At 38.6% G+C, this 19,933-nt stretch overlaps 6 gene segments (V, D, J or C); all 6 read left to right on the top strand.

Annotated features, from left to right (window-relative positions):
• Positions 1-6,042: 6,042 nt before the first annotated feature.
• On the top strand, positions 6,043-6,719 carry LOC131343324 (Ig heavy chain V region 5A-like). The segment is given in 2 exon segments: positions 6,043-6,239; positions 6,333-6,719. Coding segments are annotated over 2 exon segments (408 nt in total).
• A 1,108-nt stretch (positions 6,720-7,827) lies between these two features.
• Positions 7,828-8,412, top strand: LOC131363796 (Ig heavy chain V region 914-like). The segment is given in 2 exon segments: positions 7,828-7,879; positions 7,971-8,412. Coding segments are annotated over 2 exon segments (360 nt in total).
• Positions 8,413-9,184: 772 nt separating this feature from the next.
• Positions 9,185-9,553, top strand: LOC131363800 (immunoglobulin heavy variable 1-46-like). The segment is given in 2 exon segments: positions 9,185-9,224; positions 9,309-9,553. Coding segments are annotated over 2 exon segments (285 nt in total).
• A 688-nt stretch (positions 9,554-10,241) lies between these two features.
• LOC131364642 (immunoglobulin heavy variable 1-69-2-like) lies at positions 10,242-10,731 on the top strand. The segment is given in 2 exon segments: positions 10,242-10,293; positions 10,385-10,731. Coding segments are annotated over 2 exon segments (399 nt in total).
• A 2,362-nt stretch (positions 10,732-13,093) lies between these two features.
• LOC131364634 (Ig heavy chain V-A2 region P-MU-3-like) lies at positions 13,094-18,417 on the top strand. The segment is given in 5 exon segments: positions 13,094-13,145; positions 13,222-13,608; positions 14,722-14,796; positions 17,664-17,831; positions 18,380-18,417. Coding segments are annotated over 5 exon segments (720 nt in total).
• A 445-nt stretch (positions 18,418-18,862) lies between these two features.
• LOC131343093 (immunoglobulin heavy variable 1-69-2-like) lies at positions 18,863-19,543 on the top strand. The segment is given in 2 exon segments: positions 18,863-19,076; positions 19,170-19,543. Coding segments are annotated over 2 exon segments (408 nt in total).
• Positions 19,544-19,933: the final 390 nt, after the last annotated feature.

Raw genomic sequence — 19,933 nt, 5'->3', positions numbered from 1 at the left:
GAAATCTATAAACAAAAAACTACCAATATTTATATTATTAAATATATATGTTAAAGCACACACCTAAATATGCAGTAACCTCCCAAAACTTATAAATAATGATTAAACAAAGAATACATTCAAATCAAGTCAAGTCAAGAAGCTTTTATTGTCCTTTTGACCACATATAGCTGACGCAGTATACAGTGAAATGAGACAACGTTTCTCCAGGACCCTGGTGCTACATAAACAACATAACAACATATAATTACAAAACACCACAGAGCTAAGGACAGAAACAGTGCAAGACAAAAGACTTGGATAATGTGCAAATACAATTCAAATAATACATCACATGTACCCTAACAATAAATACAAGTGACAAATTATAAAATAGCAATATATTAAACTATAAACAAAAAAGAAAAATGCTATTTAAACATCAAATATTTAAATATAAAATATACATAGAACTTTGTAAGAATACAAGCACTATATGCAACATATCTATATTTTCTTTATTTTTTGAGCACCTGCTATTTTGTCATCGTCTCTGTCACTGGACAATAAATTCTGGCCATGTCCTGGCTATGTCCAGTTGCTGATGTCCTAGAATGACCACTCTTTCTGCAAGTGTCGGCCTTCCACTCACCTAATGTATGGCACAGGTGGTTGAAATGCTGTTGGAGGAACATGGCTTGGCTGATGGACCATCATGTAGGGTGGAGTGCTGCTGGGCTGGGGAGTGCTGGTTGCTGAGGCTCCAGGGTCCATGTCCAGGGTCCGAATGTGGGTTCGGCGTGGGGACCATGCTTGATAGAAATGCTGGGCCCATTGGGAACAGCACTGGCTTGCGCCAGTATGCCTAAAACAACATGATGAAAAAAATAATCATTAGCAGTCTACGTATATGGCAGTAGAATTTAAGCAATGGGTAAAGAGTTTAGGTGAGATATTTCAGATATAATATACTGAGATATTTACATACCAAATTCTCCTCAATAACTTAAGTGGTAGAATCTGAAAAAAAGTGATGAGTGTCCACAGGCCTGCACTGGACATTTACTTATCTGTAACATTAAAAAAACACTGTCAGTTGGCACGCAGCCTATAGATTTCATGGTATGGCTTCATGTCTTTTCTATGCATACCTTCTGCTGAGAAGCAGGTCTGTCCCCAGCTGCAGAGGGCCACACACCTGTGCTGGAAAACTGCCATGGCCTTACGAGATTTTTGAGGCTTCTGTAATCAAAAATCTGTGAAAGTTAAATTCGGCATGTTGAATTGAATAATAATTAAATCATAATATACAATAATTAAATGAATAAAAACGAACATGCAATTGACTATCGTTCTTCAGGTAGCGCCATAGGATTTGACTATTGTTTAATAGCTCTTCTGGGAGCTACTTTAAACTATTTAAATGAAGACTTAAAAAAAAATATATTGTGGAATTAAGTTACATTAAACATGCAGCTTTCTTTTTGGGAAGCTGAGCTCACTCAAAAACACCCCTTCAAATAATTGAGTTTTGGTGTTGTTTTTAAGTGTTGTTAAGCTTTTTTAAGTGTTGTTTTTTAAGCCTCTGAGAAGTCTGACAGCTAAAATAACTAAGCAGAAAAATCCTCCTGTAATTAAAAGCAAGCTGTTAAGAGAAAAACTAATCTAAAAACAGCAAACTGCATATAAAACCTCCGCTGGTTTCCAGCAGAACGTCGACCTTTCCAACATGGCGGAGGAATTGACGTGTCTGTATACAAATCACAGCGGCGCCCTCTACTGCCTCCTGATATAAGTGAATAGGACAAGCTGTTATGACAGGAAAGTGTATGTATTAACCATTTATTATCAGATTTTATCGAAACACATTCATCATGCATTATAACCTTAAATAATGCTTAAATAAAAATATTAAGAATATAATGCGCCATGTTGATGTTTTTTGAAAGTCCCGCCCCTTTTTGTGGTTTTCATTTAAATGTCCAGAGCGCGTGCTTGCGTCATCTAGAAGGCTTTTAAAAGAGATTTCAAAAGAAAACGACGGAGACAGCGACACTGCGGATTACCTGGAGATATTTCAAGGATAAACTGCAGATTTTCTTGGAGAGAAATGATGGATTTAGGTAAGTATCTTCCCTTCCTAGGTAGATGGACAGGCCGGGGCCTGGCCTGCGCCGCCGGGATGCTCGCGCTCACCTCCGCGGGATACTGCGCGTATCGCTGGCTGAAGAGGAGCAGCGATCTTCAAGCTGCTGAACTTCAAGCTGCTCACGGTGAGAAAAGCTCACTTTTTACTTAGTCTGTGTGTTTCTAATCGCTTTAGAACTTACAAAGAGAGTGTGTGTGGAAAATGAATGACTTTCATCGGTACAGAGGACAAACAGGATCAAATCTCCTGTGTACTTTAGCTAACAGAGCTAGCCGAAAGCTAAGGCGCGTGACTGAGCTAACATTAGCCGGCGATGCTACATGGCTCATATCAAGAGCATTTTAAAGTATAAGTGATTATTTTGTGGATTAAAACATTTTGAGGCACAACATCATGACTTTTAGACTTTTAGAAATAGTCTTGAAGTTTTAGGAAAATAATCAAGTACAGGGCGGAGTCACGAAGCCTGACATGAAGCGGAGTTACTGTTAGCACCGGGATGATTATTATTATTATTATTATTATTATTATTATTATTATTATTATTATTCTCGTTGAAGTGTTTTATTTCTCTTCTTGGTCTCGGCATTGTTTCTTCTGATGTGTTAATAGTTAGAGTGAATGTTGTGGTAATGAGTGAGTTCCTGTTAGCGCATCATTGTAGCAGCTGTAAAGAGTCAGTCCCTCACCAACTCGCCTTTTTATTTCTCTTCCTCTTCAATAAGACTCGTTTCTCCTTACTGATCACTAATATAACACTCTGATTAAAGACATGAAGGGGATGAGAGAGTGTCTTCTTGAAATATTTTCTTTCCTACATGAATGTCAGTTTCCACTGATGAAATTTGTCATCTCCGTGACATACTGATGTGGTTAAATGTGTCAAATGTTTTCCAGGATCTGTTGTTGATGATGTGGAGGAAGCCGAGACCACCGAGGTATGTGTCAGGAAAAAAGGACTAGGATTAATATATTATATACTACAATATCAAATATATTAGTTTTTCATTTTTAACTTGTGTGTGTATTAAGGTCACTGATCCAAGCGTCCAGCTCCTTTGCTCTGAACACGACCCTCAGATGTCAGCTGATGCCCTGGTAATTTTATATTTGTTATTTTTAAAACAATAAAGTGCAATAAAAACACCAAGGCTGACGCTCTTTCCCGGATGTACTCACCGGACCCCCAACCAGAGGAACATGAACCAGTACTCCCACCAGACTTATTTGTATGTCCCATCCTTTGGGTGCTGGATGAGGACATTCGTGCCACCGCCACCGCAGGACCTGCTCTGCTGGGAGGTCCAGAAGACAAAATGTATGTTCCACCATCACTTCGTCTTGCTCTCCTGGACGCGGTACACGCTTCACCAGGCTCTGGCCATCCAGGCAGACAGCGCACCGTCTCACTCCTCCAAAACAGGTATTGGTGGCCAAACATGATCAGTGACATTAACCGGTTCATGAAAGGATGCTCCGTTTGCGCCGTCATTTCCACGCCGCGCCATCTACCGGAAGGGAAACTCATGCCACTCCCGATTCCCCACCGACCATGGTCTCACCTAGGAGTTGACTTCATCAGCGATCTACCCAAATCAGACGGCTTCACCACCATCCTCGTTGTGGTAGATCGGTTCTCTAAGGCATGCAAGCTCATACCCGTTAAGGGCCTCCCCACAGCCATGGAGACAGCTAAAGCCCTCTTCCACCAAGTGTTCAAACATTTTGGCATCCCTGAGGACATTGTTTCGGACAGAGGGCCCCAATTCACCTCCAGGGTGTGGCGTGGGTTCCTAAAACAGCTAGGGGTATCAGTGAGCTTATCTTCAGGTTACCATCTGCAATCTAACGGCCAAACGGAGAGAAAGATCCAAGAGATTGGGCACTAGGGTTAGAGAGCATACCTCAGAGCGTACTGCCGTGACCACCAACATGATTGGAACCAATACCTGCCGGGCGATCGAGTCTGGCTTTTACGCGGGACCTCCGCCTCAAACTCCCCTGTAGAAAGCTTAGTCCCCGCTACATCGGTCCCTTCGATGTCTGGAGGCGTATTAATGACGTCTTGTATGAGCTCGTCCTCCCTGCGCGCTACCGGATCTCTCCCACGTTCCATGTTTCTCTTCTCAAACCTTATTCTAACCCTGTTCTCTCTCCTCCCACAGAGCCCGAGATCTCGTCGCCGCCCGAGATCGACGCAGACAGCTCTGTCTACCAGGTCCGAGAGGTTATGAACTCCAGGCGACGTGGCGGCTGTCTGCAATATCTAATCGACTGGGAGGGGTATGGTCCCGAGGAAAGATCTTGGGTGGACTGAGGGAACATCCTCGATCCAGCGCTGCTCGCCGAGTTCCATCAGCACTGCCCAGATCCACCCGCTCCCAGAGGCCGCGTTCGCCCCCGTCGTTGCTCTTGGACGTCTGGAGACGCCCGTGGGGGGGGGGTGTTTACGGTCATGGGCACGCCAACCTCAACCACGCTCCCGTGCTCACAATCACCTGACCTTTTAATCACCTCAACCTGCACTCTCTCACAGCACATATTTAAAGCACTTACTCGCCGAGGACAGCGGCAAGTATTAACACTATTTAGTAGTGACGTGCGTGTTTCAGTTCTGTCTGCCTGCGTTTCCTGTTGCCTATGTTATGTTACCTGCCTACCTATTTGCCTGAGTTTGTTTGTGTTTCGTTTCTTCCTCTGCAACCTCAGATATTTAAAGAAATAAAGAGGAGATTTTGGATTCTCTCTGTCTCCCGAGTCTGTGGATACAATATTTAAGCAACAAAGACCAAGAGCTTTTACTTCTTCTGCTTCAACACACACCATGATCTCTACATCCCTACTGCTGCTGCTGCTGGCAGCCGTACACTGTAAGTGTTTTTACATTTGACCTGTAATACAGTTTTGGTTCCTTAAAGCTTTTCGCTTTTCCATCATTAAAATAACTTTTCTTTAACAGGTGTTCACTGTGTTGAGCTGATCCAGACCGGATCCACAGTATTAACTCCTGGTCAGTCACTGACTCTGACCTGTAAAGTGTCTGGATATAGAAACTGGATACGACAACCTGCAGGAAAAACTCTGGAGTGGATCGGATGTATATGTGGTAGCGGTAACATTTACTACAGTGAGAAAAAACATTTACTACAGTGAGAAAAGCAGGTTTCAGGTTTCCAGAGACACGTCCAGCAGCACAGTGACATTAACAGGACAGAACATGCAGACTGAAGACACAGCTGTGTATTACTGCGTTTGTCACCACAATGAGACAAACAACATCCCTGTACAAAAACTCCTCATCCAGTGTTCATTATAACAGAATGTCCAAAAGACACAACACTGATCTATAGAAGTCAAAATAACACAAAATATACCACAAATGAGAAGAAAGTGTTTCAATCCAGTTATTTTTTAGTCAATAGTGTTGATTTAAAACCATAATATTTTATCTGTAATATTGCTCCACATCATAAACACTATTATAGTCATATCACTATCCAGAACTTTATCTAGTGTAGTGTCTTTGACTAACAATAATCACCTTGACAAATTAGAATGTGAGATCATGTGTAATGCTCTCACACTTTCTCACATATTGTTTAAATTAAAAATGTGAGAACGTGTGAGAGCATTTTTTCATGACTTCAGAGAGGTAGATTTTTTCTATTATCATGATCCCAGTATCATCAATCATAGAAAATAATTGTCAAAGTTGTCAAATCCTAATCACATTATATACAGATTGAAAGCATATAATGGATGGATGGATAAAAAAGCATGAAGATTGTGGGAAGAAGAAAATGTTCCAAATATAAAATCTTGTTTTGAGGTAGGTTTATAAAAAAGTCTTCTTTGTAAGAATTTTTCTCCCCACTATAAACCCACATATCCTCCATCAGATGAATCTCCTCCTCATGATTTAAATACATTTCAGATACATTCTCCTCCCATCATCAGCAGATAAGCAAATCCAAGCGTCAGAGCTGGATCTCACTCTATTTATATGATGTGATGGTGTCTGTTAAACTTTGGAGAACAGAGAAGACTCCAGTACAAACACCACACACCATGTTCTCTACATCTCTACTGCTCCTGCTGGCAGCTGCTTCTTGTGAGTGCTTTATCAAATTCATTCATTTACTAGATGAAGAATAAAGGTGCAGCAGATATTGTGTGAGATATCACCATGTGTTTTCCTCCACAGATGTACATGGTGAGGAACTGACTCAGCCTGCTTCCATGACAGTCCAGCCAGGCCAGAGTCTCTCCATCCACTGCAAGGTTTCATATTCAGTTACAAGCTATGAAACAGCTTGGATCCGACAACCTGCAGGAAAAGCTCTGGAGTGGATTGGAATAATCTATACTGGTGGGGGTACAGATTACAGTGACAAACTGAAAAATAAGTTCAGCATCTCCAGAGACACTTCTACTAACACAATAACAATTGGAGGACAGAACATGCAGACTGAAGACACAGCTGTGTATTACTGCGCTCGTGACTCACAGTGAGACAGAATAGTGGATTCCTCTTACGAAAACCTTATGAGACATGTTACACACATCCTCTCAATGCAACTAATAAATCATCTCAGTCACACTTACACTTTCTTCCTTTGGAATGAAGACAGAATCGTTTGCAGCATTTTAAAACACAGTCACACAAAGTCATTTTTAAATAAATAATAAAACATTACTGAAAGAGTGTTCATTCTAAACCATTACTAATCCCTTCAATTTACAGGATTTTAACCAACAGTTGGAATCAGTGTTTACTGAGTGGATTCAGGAATAATACAGCATGTTTCCAGCAGTGTGTTGTGTTTAACACACAGTCTGTTCTCACAGTGTGAGGTGCAATAATTGAAACAACTGAAGGAGGCAGCAGAGTTTAACAAATAAAGTGAAAAAAAAAAAAAGAATCCATAAACTGTATTCACTATAAGACTCATTCAGTACAAATCATTATCAGACAAACATCTGATTTATTTTTCATAATTTAGGATTATTTTAATTACGTATTACCTGAGATTACACATGACATAAAAATAAAATACAGTACAAATAAACAAAAAATAAATATAAAAAAAAATACATTACATCCTCCTTTATCCATCGTTCATCAACACTTTTCTGAAACCACTGCTAAGTTTGAGTTTTACAGATTAATTGTTTAATTGAATACTTTAATGTCTTTGTGACTTGCATCCAAATTGGGAAAAAAAGGGAAAAAAGAGAAGCAGTTGCTTTAAATTATTCCATCATTCACAAAGATTTAACAACAGACATGTCGTTGGCATGAGCTCCTGACTGAATGAATCAGTGATGATTTGTGACCTGAATTATTTATTTAATTAATTTCACTTTCTATTAGACACAGAGATGAAAAACAACAGTTTCTGAACAGACCAGAATGTTCTTCTGGGTGTTACAGTGATACACAGTGATGGATTAAAAAATCATGAGATCTAATGAGTAAAGAGCAGTGATGAACCTGACAGCATGAAACACACCCAGAGTCTTACAGGAAGCTTTTTCTCATCTCAGCTGTTCCTCTGTGAATGTTTTTATATCTCTAGTGGGCGTGTCATGCAAATGAAATCCTGTATTTGAACCATTTATACTGAAACATTCAGCCCAACAACATACCAGCAGTTTGTGTTCATTTACAGCAGCAGGAATCATTTTAATTCTTTGAGATGGGACTAGGCAGTGTTTTGAGTTACTTTACTCTAGCAATCTTCATTCGACGTTAGTATTATTATTTATTTATTATAAAGATTTTAAGGATTTTTTTGCTTTCTTTTTTTTAACATAAAAATATCTTTGTGTGTTCTTGCAGATTCCTGCAGTCAGACACTGATCGAGTCTGATCCAGTGATCATCAAACCTGATCAGTCTCATAAACTGACCTGCACAGCCTCTGGATTAGACTTTAGTAGCTACTGGATGGCTTGGATCAGACAGGCACCTGGAAAAGGGCTGGAATTTCTTGCAACTATCCACGGTGGTAGCATATATTACTCCAGCGCTATTAAGGGCCGCTTCACCATCTCCAGAGACAACAGTAAGAAGCAGGTGTATCTGCAGATGAACAGCATGAGGACAGAAGACACTGCAGTTTATTACTGCGCCCGTGACACACAGTGATACTTCCCCTTAGACATCAGTACAAAAACACATACTTGCTATAGTCACATGACAAACCCACATTTTCAGAAGCTGTGGATTCATGGAGGTCAAAGAACCAAAATACTTTGATTCTCTCTGATTTACCTGTTACCACTTGCTGATTTTTACTGGATTGTTCTAAATATTTCTTTAAAATATCTTAACTAATATTGATTTCCAAATTGATTAATTATTTAAACCAATAGATTTACTATTTTTACCACTGATACTGTATCTGAGTGCTTTCTCTCTCTTTTAAACTGTGCTGATAAAAATGCTCCACTTCTGAATTCCTACTTTATGTTTTTTTGCTGCTCCAAGTCAGATGCTTTTTATTGACAGCCAGAAGATTATAATCTTTTTCTCATAAATAACTCATTCTAGTTATTGATCATTTTGAAAAGAGGAATTTTGTGCCTCTAGAGGGCAGTCTGTACAAACTCAACCACACAATCATTACATAAAGTGTCTTAGTACCCTGTGTTGATCTATTGTCTAATTTTATACAAATAAATGCCTGATTAAACCTTTATATGAAATGTGAATTTCTCTGCATGTGAATTTTTTTTTCTTTCAGAGAAAGTAATATTAAAAATGATCTAAAGTAAAGTGGATAATTACGGCTTCTCCGATTCTAATAAATAGTGAGAGTGAAACATTTAGTTGTTGCTTTTCTACACAGAACCTTATAATCATCCACTCATCTATACAGTGAGCAGCATGTGGTTGTGGATTGAACACCTCCATAGTGGTCATGGACACTCCCTATTCAAATAGAGTCGTGTATAAACAGCATGTTCTTGACTGCTCTAGTTTCCAGTGAGCTCTGTGATAGATAACACTCCCATACACTTTAAATCTGGGTGAAGCAGAACTCAGAGAAGGATGATTTTAGGACAGTGTATTTTACTGGTACTCATTTCATGTAAGTTTATGTTTTTTTCTGTTGTGACTAATAGCATTATATCATTATAAAATAACATTACCTAGTTCTACTCTTCTCTTCCAGATTCTTATGGACAGTCCCTGACCTCCTCTGCTTCTGTGGTGAAGAGACCTGGAGAGTCGGTCACTCTGTCCTGTACTGTCTCTGGATTCTCAATGAGCAGCTACTACATGCACTGGATCCGTCAGAAACCAGGACAAGGACTGGAGTGGATCGGATACATTGATTATGGCACTGGCACTACATTCGCTCAGTCACTGCAGGGCCAGTTCTCCATCACTAAAGACACCAGTAAAAACATGCTGTAGCTAGAAGTGAAGAGTCTGAAAGCTGAAGACACGGCAGTTTATTACTGTGCACGAGACTCACACTGACACAACAGACTCCAGAGCTGTACAAAAACTTACACAAGCACGTCCTCATGAGCTGTAAATATTCCCTCAGCAGGAAGCTGCACCCCAGAGACATTTATTATGCAGAACAACATCCATTCACACTCAGCACTCAGATCTTCTTTATTCCAATCTAATTTAGCAGTTATCAATATTAATCATAATAATCCCCATGTTATGTATCACATTTACATTATGATGTCTTTAATTATTTGACGAGGCAAATCAGCTCTAGGACAATAATTCTGATGACTAGTTGTGACTATATACTGTACTATTCATGCTTTTATTCCTCCTTTGTGATAGCAGCTGCAGGAACACTACAGGTAAATGATTAATTTCCTGAATTTAGAAACACAGAGTCTGTTCAGCAGCACAGAATCTGGCAAGAGATCACGTGATATGTACATGTTTTCTGCAGCATCATTACTACAAACTCCTAAATATGAAAATCAGCAGCACACTTGTTTTCAAGAAGGATTCATGAAACTATGGAATCTAACAGCTGAAAGATGCTCATGTAAATTCACCCATATATATATATATAATCAGCCTATTGCTCACCCCAACTTCATTTCACACAACTGAATAAAATAGCTTGATGATGGAGCTGATGGTTTCTCAATACTACATCTTTGTTATAATGTTAACCAAAGGTACCTGAGACTTCTTTACTGTATATTTCTTCCATCAGAATATCTTGACTTTGTTGATGATGACCTTTGATTGTTATGTTTTATCTGCTAGGTGTCAGCAGTGATGAGATCAGACTGGACCAGTCTCCTGCTGTGGTAAAGAGACCTGGAGAAACTGTGAAGATCTCTTGTAGGATACATGGCTTTGATATGACTGAGTACTACATGCACTGGATACGTCAGAAACCAGGGAAAGCTCTGGAATGGGTTGGATATGTGAACTCTGGTACAACAGATGAACCCACATATGCAGACTCCATGAAAAGGCATTTTCTCCTCTCTGAAGATGTCTCAGAAAGCACACAGTACTTAGAGGTCAAGAGTCTGAGGACAGAGGACACTGGGGTTTATTACTGCGCTTATTACTACAGCTGTACTAAAACCAGACACACATTGTAACTGAACTAACTAAATTTTCTTCACTTGTAATTCATACACAGATAAACACAGCCTGTATCTAGATACTGCTCCAATTATCCATAATTGTACCCGGATATAACCCTAAAGTGGGAGTGGGCTAAACCACATTTTTTTTAAACATACTAAAAATACTAACAATTTTTTTTTATTAAATTATTTTACTCCTGGATAGAGTGGAAAAATGCCCATGATAGAAATGGCAGCTCTGTCAGCATGCTGTGTGAATGTGGTTCTGACTGTTCCTCACCCAACAAACTAACAGACTAATAGGATTAAAAACAAACCTCCTGTGTGTATTAGTGCATGCTCAGAACACACTACAACTTCACCATATCAACAATACCACACGTTTATGTGGCTCATCTAGTACAGAAATCATAACATACAGAAACTACAGAGACCTATGGCCTCTCTGTAAACCCTGCAGCTGGAAACCGTGTCATAGCAGCTTTTGTAGAAATGTAACTAACACCTTCTGAACACTCAGTCAGCTGTACTAAAACCAAACACACATTTTTACACAGTGTTTATATTGAACGAGTCACATGTACTCTTATCATTTATCTATTCTATATCTATCTGAAGTTAATTTTAATTTTAATCTTTACTTATTTTGATTTACATATATTAATCTCACTTATCTTAATATGTGCTTCAGGAATATAATTATGAGTTATCAGCCATGACAAAAGTTTACCAGAAGTATAAAATAGTATATATAATGACCTCATCTAATGTCCATGTTTCTAGCAAATTCGAGAAAGGAAAGCAGGTCAGAAAGGTCTGACCTGCGTATATATGTCCTCACTAACTATATAGGGAGCTAGGAACAGAGTATGCCTTGAGCATAGGAGAGAAGAAGGGCATAACAGGCCACAGATATGAAAACAATAAGATATGAGACTCATATGACAGCATGAGGGTGCAAAACAACCAGAGTTAAAATTAGAAGCAAAATTCATACACAATATACAAACATAATGCAGAAGCACATAATGCAGAAGCACGGTAAAGGCGGACATCACAGAGTGATGAGAAGCTAAAGAGATATGATGCTTATGTAGGCCCGTAAGCTGTGTATAAAAAAAGAACCATTCTAGTGGCTGGTAATAACTAAAACAAGTGAAAAAACGGCAAAAGCACCGAATGGCAGTCGAGCATAGATGTGAGGTACAGGTGAAATATGCATGAATGATGGGAGGGAAATAAACTAAAAACTAGACCAAACTAACCTAAATTAAACTAAACAAAACTAAACTATAAACAGAGCAAATAAGTTAGCCACTAGGCAATAAGCAAAACTAAGCAAGTAAGTAAATAAGGATAGCACCATCCCTTAAGAGTTGGGGAAATTAATTAAATGCCAGGCAACCACAATGATCCTCACAAAGCAAGTGCACAAGTACACAAGTGTATAGGATACAATAATAATAAATACATTCCTTAAATACAATACATGGTGTATTTAGTAATGCCTAAATTTTAGCAAATACTAACACTTGTTAAAGCCGAACCATGATAAACAGCCCTAGGCCTGACTTAAAGGCCAGCAGTTGGTATCCACAGGGTCATCAGTATAGATAAACACTAAAGGGAAGGAGGGGTTGTTATTATAGGGCATATTAATTAGCAGAAAAAAATTCCTTACGTCAAAACACTTATGAGACAAATAGGAGGCGTAGCAATAGCAATAGGAGGGGTAAAGATACCAGTACAAACAGAGGGGGTTTTTGTACGGGGGGTGTGCACTTGACCACATCAGGCCTGAAGCTGTGTATTTTGAGTGCCAATTTCGGTGTTATTGTTTTTTGCAGTAAAGCCGGTTGCTTCTTCTCAACCACACCTGGAGAAGTTTCTTTATTTTATTTTTATAGATTAGTAAAGTTTTGTAAGTATTTGGTAATAATGGGTAATTAGAGAAGTCTTCAGAACCACCCTGTAATGTGTCCACTCAGAGGGGGACATCTTCCAGATTATTTTCCAGATTATAACTGTGCACGAGAGTTACACTTTTATTCCTCCTATTTGTGATTCCAGCTGCAGGTACACTTCAGGTCAGTGGTTAATTTCCTAAATTTATAAACATAAAGTCTGTTCAAAAGCACAGAATCTGATTAGAGATCAAACGAAATGTACATGTTTTCTGCAGCATCATTACTACAAACTCCTAAATATAAAAATCATCTGTAGGGGGCAGCAGCACGCTTGTTTTCAAGAAGGCTTCATGAAACTATGAAATCTAACAGGTGAAGGATGTTTATGCAAATTCATCCTGTTATATAAAAAAATCAGCCTCTTGCTCACCAGTTTGTTTCACACGACTGAATCAAAGATCTTGATGATGGGGCTGAGGGTCACTCAATACTACATCTTTGTTATAATGATAACCAAAGGTACCTGAGACTTCTTTTGTGTATATATCTTGACTGTGTTGATGATGATCTTTGATTGTTATGTTTTATCTGCTAGGTGTCAGCAGTGATGAGATCAGACTGGACCAGACTCCTGCTGTGGTAAAGAGACCTGGAGAAACTGTGAAGATCTCTTGTAAGATAAGTGGATATTCAATGACAAGCCACAACCTACACTGGATACGACAGAAACCAGGGAAAGCTCTGGAATGGCTTGGCCGGATGGATACAGGCAATAATCAAGCAATATATGCAGAGTCTGTGAAGAACCAGCTCACCTTAACAGAAGACGTCTCAGCAAGCACACAGTACTTAGAGGCCAAGAGTCTGAGGACAGAGGACACTGCAGTTTATTACTGCACCCGAAGAGCCACAGTGACTGGAGCTGAGGAAGCAGCTGTACTAAAACCAGACACACATTTTCACAGTGTTTCACAAGTCACATGTACTGTTATCATTTATCTATTAAGTTCTATGGTTTTTAAAAAGAAAAATTATATTTTATTTACAATTGATTATATTACAATAATCTTTTTTTTTGTATTCGGGCGCTGGCTCCAGAGTCCATCCCAGGAAAACTGAGTGTACAGCCTGGACATGTTACACATTCACACACTCCTTCACATTTAGAAAAGACAAATCACCTGCTTCACTCCTGATTCAATTTCTTGAAGCACATTATTTCAGACTTTTGAATAAGAAAGAAGATGAAGTATAGAGAATAGTTTCACTGTTGAGTTGTTGATAGATATTAGATTTCAGCTTTGCCTTCTGCTCAATAGAAATTACAATTTTACTTCAGAATTTAAAAACACCTGATCTAGAATCTTCTCAGCTATTTCTCTCTGGATTCATCAGTTAAAGCCTCTAGAGTGCAGACTATACCAGAATGAACATCATGTTCTATTGAACGGTTTGATTATAATGTTAGTTAGTTAGTAACATTATAATGTTAATGTTAGTATGTAGTTCATACTGTTCAGAAAACACTGCAATATTTCACCATGTCAGAGTCAAATATGCAATCAGTTACTCACATTGTTATTTTAACAACTTCTCAGAAACAGAAACAAAGAAATTTGTGGACATGAGAATAATTTCTTTGTTAATGTAATTCTCTAGAGTGCAGCCTACACATGACTGATAATGACATAAAATATTGTTTATCTAATTATTATTATTTCCATGTATTATGGCAGAGATTCAGATGAATTTGAGGGAACTGGAAATGGAGCAGTTTTCAACAGGTGAATTATTTTCCACATTAAATTGATATTGATTAAAACAGTGTGAGTGTGATTAACAGCTGCAGAGCTGCACTCAACACAGCCTCTCTGGAATGTTTATGCAAATCTGCATCTCCTCTTGTAATATTAGCAGCGTGCTGATCTAGAGAGGAAACACTTCTCATTAGTCTTCCTTCAACACAAACATGTTAGCTTCAGCTCCACTGCTGCTGCTGGCTCTCGCCCCCTGTGAGTGTTTGCATTGAAGCTTTATTATTTCATCTGATCCCTTCAGTTCAACATGTCAACCTTTTCTTTTTCTCTTTTCACAGATGTGTTCTGTGCTACTGAGCTCATCCAGCCAGACTCACTGCTTATAAAGCCAGGAGAGACTTTAACCATCACCTGTAAAGTGTCTGGAGCTTCTATCACTGATAGCAGCAGCCATTTTGGAACAGCTTGGATTCGACAACCTGCAGGAAAAGCTTTAGAATGGATAAATTTAATTTATTATAATGGGGTTATTCAACAAAAAGATTCGCTCAAAGACAAGTTTGTCATCTCTCGAGACACTTCCAGTAACACTGTGACCTTAGGGGGACAGAACATGCAGACTGAAGACACAGCTGTGTATTACTGCGCTCGTGATCCACACAGTGACACGACAAGCTGCAGTGCTGCACAAAAACCTCATCACTATTCACTTCTTTAATTAAAGTACATTTTACTGAGTAACTAATCCACAGGTTACAAACACTTCAGCCTTAATACTGTACTTTGATAATTATTTAACCAAAACTAATACAAAAGTTTACTCAGTTCATAGTTATTAAGAATATGTTGCTGTTTGAAATGAGAAGCGTCTGAATGTCCAGTTAATATTCCACCAGCTTTGGGTGTTTGAAAGTTTTGATTTCAGGGTACATAACATTGAAATTTTTTTGTTTCTTTCTTTCCTTTGTGTACATATTAAAGTTATGTACATATGCATATTCATACTGTATATGTACATATTTTTATTAAGTATGTGTGTGTATGAGCACTGTCATTTGAGTTAAACCTTATCTTGCTAGAGAGTCACTAATGGATCTTGTTAGCCCTTTGGGTTATTATCTATTTAATTTTGTTTCTTATAAATGTGATCGGGGCGGCACGGTGGCTTAGTGGTTAGCACGTTCACCTCACACCTCCAGAGTGGGTTTGCTCCAGTTTCCTTCCACAGTCCATTTGGATTCTCTAAATTGCCCATAGTGTGTGAATGGCTGAGTGTGCCCTGCGATGGGTTGGCACTCTGTCCAGAGTGTATCCTGCCTGACACCTGAGTGAGCACAAGAAAGAAACAAAGGGAAGTGTAGTGTCGCTCCAGAAAAGAAAACTTTCTACTAACTTTTGACAGCTTTTAGTTGGTCGGTTTCACTGGATACAGGTTCCAGAAAATGCTTCGGTCTACTAGACACATTTGGTCGGGCAAGGGGCGAGGCAGATTTGTGCCACCATGCTCACAAGCATCACTCAGGCCTGCTACGTTTTTTTTTTTCTTGTTTAATTATCTATTTCTGTTTTAGTTGTTTTATTTAGTGTTGTATGCATACCAAAAGTTCTTTGCCCAGTTTATTCAAATGAATATGCTGAATACTGAGTAGCACCAATCGTACCCTTTTTGTTTTCTGTGACTTTGTACGCTGTTGACTGAATTTCAGTTTCTTTAGTTTAAGTAAGTTAAGTTTTAATACCGACTTCAACTGCTTAACTCCTAATAGTTGACACTTCATTTTCGTTTGATTATTTTTATATTCTACTGGTCATTAATGTTATACACCATTTCATTAACAGAGAAAAGTCTTGTATGATAATAAATATATAATTTAACTTGATATAATAAAGTCAAGTGTTTTTTTTTTCCGTCTGGTTGTTCTTCTAGTTGCTTTACTTAGACACCCTGGTTTGCCGTAATCTGCACAAGGGTCTTAAGCCATTTCAGTTACAAGCATAGTGTCGAACCCACAGCACACTTATTTTACAGGTGTGGAGTGCTACATGAGTTCAAATGATACTCACAATAATTCCTCCAATAATGTTGTTTCAAGTCAAGTGAAGAAGCTTTTACTGTCATTTCAACCACGTATAGCTGACACAGTACACAGTGAAATGAGAAAACGTTTCTCCAGGACCTTGGTGCTACGTTAACATGCATACATTTAAACACAAAAAGAGCTAGGACAGAAGTTTGTCCTAGCCACATAAGGTGCAAAGTGTGCAACTAGGTGCCAACAGAGCAAAGACAACACAACAGTGCAAAAACAATAAGTACAAAAAAACAACTAAAAAAAAAAACAGTATACAAAGTGCCGAAAAAGAACATGTACAATGAAATGAAATAAAATGCAATGATGTTCAACTTTGAGAGACTGTAAAAAAACAGGTTACAAATAACATGATTGTAATATATATATATATATATAGCAGCATGACAATATGTATTGTGCAAAATGCAATAGCAGTGATTGAGGTACATAAGTACATCTTATTGGTACTACCTCTTATTATGTGTGTGTGTGTGTGTGTGTATGTGTGTGTGAGAGAGTTTTGTACAGTTCAGTCCTGGGTGTTGAGGAGCCTGATGGCTTGAGGGAAGAAAATGTTACACAGTCTGGTTGTGAGGGTGTGTGGGGTCATCCACAATGCCGTTTGCTTTGCGGATGCAGCGTGTAGTGATGCAGCTGCTCAGGACGCTCTCGATGGTAGAACACATTCAGTATGTGGGGAAGGGAGATGGACTTTCCTCAGCCTCCTCAGGATGTAGAGGCGTTGCTGGGCTTTCTTGGTGATGAAGCTGGTGTTGAGTGACCAGGTGAAGTTCTATGCCAGATGAGCACAAAGGAATTTGGTGCTCTTGACGATCTCCACAGAGGATCTGTCGATGAACAGCGGAGAATGGTCACTCTGTGCTCTCCTGAAGCCAACAACCTCTCCTTAGTCTTGTTGACGTTCAGAGAGAGGTTGTTGACTTTACACCAGTCTGTTAGCTGCTGCACCTCCTCTCTATACTGAGCGCCTCTTCTCTGTATGCTGTATACAACATACCAGCAGTTTGTGTTCATTTACAGCAGCAGGAATCATTTTAATTCTTTGAGATGGGACTAGGCAGTGTTTTGAGTTACTTTACTCTAGCAATCTTCATTCATAATTAGTATCATTTATTACATTATTTAAAAAAACAATATATTTTTCTTTTGGTCTTTTTTTAATGTTAATGCCTCCTATTCTTTTTCAGATTCCTGCAGTCAGACACTGATCCAGTCTGATCCTGTGACCATCAAACCTGATCCGTCTCATAAACTGACCTGCACAGCCTCTGGGTTTGACTTTGGTAGCTATGAAATGGCTTGGATCAGACAGGCGCCTGGAAAAGGACTGGAATGGGTTGCATATATCTCAAATGGTAGTGGTATCATATATTACTCAGGGCCGCTTCACCATCTCCAGAGACAACAAGAAGCAGGTGTATCTGCAGATGAACAGCATGAGGACAGAAGACACTGCAGTTTATTACTGTGTTCAATGACCACACAGTGATACTTCCCTTTAGACATCAGTACAAAAACACATACTTGCTATAGTCACATGAGAAGCTTACATTGTCTGGGCATTCATCCTGATGGAATATATTTAATTCCCTGAATATATATAATATATATTGCATAAATTTACAGTGTCACAGACAGATAACTATGGAAGCTGTTATTCACAAAGTTGTTGTTTTGTAGTTTTGAGCTTAGTGCTATAATCATTAAGACAATGATTTCACAGTTAAATGATTGGTTTAACCTCTAGATTTACTATTTTACCACTGATACTGTATCTGAGTGCTTTCTCTCTTTTAAACTTTCTTAAAATTAATCTTTAATCATGTTTATTGTTGTGTCACATGAGACTTTTTTTGGATAGCAAGAAAACTATAAGCGTTTTCTCCTAAATGACTCTTTCTAGATCTGGATCATTTGGAAACAGGTCTTTTCTGCCTCTAGAGGGCAGTCTGTACAAACTCAACCATCTCAATGTGTTTCTATCTGTACATTTAGGCAATCTCTCTTTTCACATTCTGTTATGACTCCAGCATCATGACACTCAGATTAAACTCAATTACATAAAGTCTCTTACTGACTTCATTGATCAGTAAATAAGGTTTTTAGTTATGCAAACACTGATTTCTGTGGAAAATTTTTATGAAGTCAAACAAGTGAGAAAATTGATTGTCTAATTTTATACAAATAAACATCTCATTAAACTTTTGATTAATTTATAGCTTACACATCAATTTTCATAATCCCAGGATCCTCAAGCATACATAATAATTACTATGATATAATTAAAATTTATTCCGTGTTGCCTATTTCACTGAGACTTTGAGAGGAAATTAAAGTATTTGATAAAGAAACTTCTATTCTATTATAAACCCACAAATCCTCCATCAGATGAATCTCCTCCTCATGATTTAAATACATTTCAGATACATTCTCCTCCCATCATCAGCAGATAAGCAAATCCAAGCGTCAGAGCTGGATCTCACTCTATTTATATGATGTGATGGTGTCTGTTAAACTTTGGAGAACAGAGAAGACTCCAGTACAAACAACACACACCATGTTCTCTACATCTCTACTGCTCCTGCTGGCAGCTGCTTCTTGTGAGTGCTTTATCAAATTCATTCATTTACTAGATGAAGAATAAAGGTGCAGCAGATATTGTGTGAGATATCACCATGTGTTTTCCTCCACAGATGTACATGGTGAGGAACTGACTCAGCCTGCTTCCATGACAGTCCAGCCAGGCCAGAGTCTCTCCATCCACTGCAAGGTTTCATATTCAGTTACAAGCTATAATACACATTGGATCCGACAACCTGCAGGAAAAGCTCTGGAGTGGATTGGATACATCGATAGTGATGGGGATACAGCTTACAGTGACAAACTGAAAAATAAGTTCAGCATCTCCAGAGACACTTCTACTAACACAATAACAATTGGAGGACAGAACATGCAGACTGAAGACACAGCTGTGTATTACTGCGCTCGTGAACCACAGTGAGACAGAATAGTGGATTCCTCTTACAAAAACCTTATGAGACATGTTACACACATCCTCTCAATGCAACTAATAAATCATCTCAGTCACACTTTCACTTTCTTTCACTGGAATGAAGTTGTGATCATTTTCAGCATTTTAAAACAGTCACACAAAGTAATTTTCAAATAAAAAAAGAAAACATTATTGATAGAGTGTTCATTCTGAACCTTTATTAATTCTTTATTTTACATTTTTAACCAACAGTTGAATCAGTGTTTACTGAGTGGATTCAGGAATAATACAGCATGTTTCCAGCAGTGTGTTGTGTTTAACACACAGTCTGTTCTCACAGTGTGAGGTGCAATAATTGAAACAACTGAAGGAGGCAGCAGAGTTTAACAAATAAAGTGAAAAAAGTGAATCCACAAACTGCATTCTGTATGAGACTCATTCACTATCACTCATTATCAGACACGT

Source organism: Hemibagrus wyckioides, linkage group LG02, assembly GCF_019097595.1.
Source record: "Hemibagrus wyckioides isolate EC202008001 linkage group LG02, SWU_Hwy_1.0, whole genome shotgun sequence".
Lineage (NCBI taxonomy): Eukaryota > Metazoa > Chordata > Actinopteri > Siluriformes > Bagridae > Hemibagrus > Hemibagrus wyckioides.
Note: the sequence above shows the minus strand (reverse complement) of the source record. Positions and strands in the feature narration are given on the sequence as shown.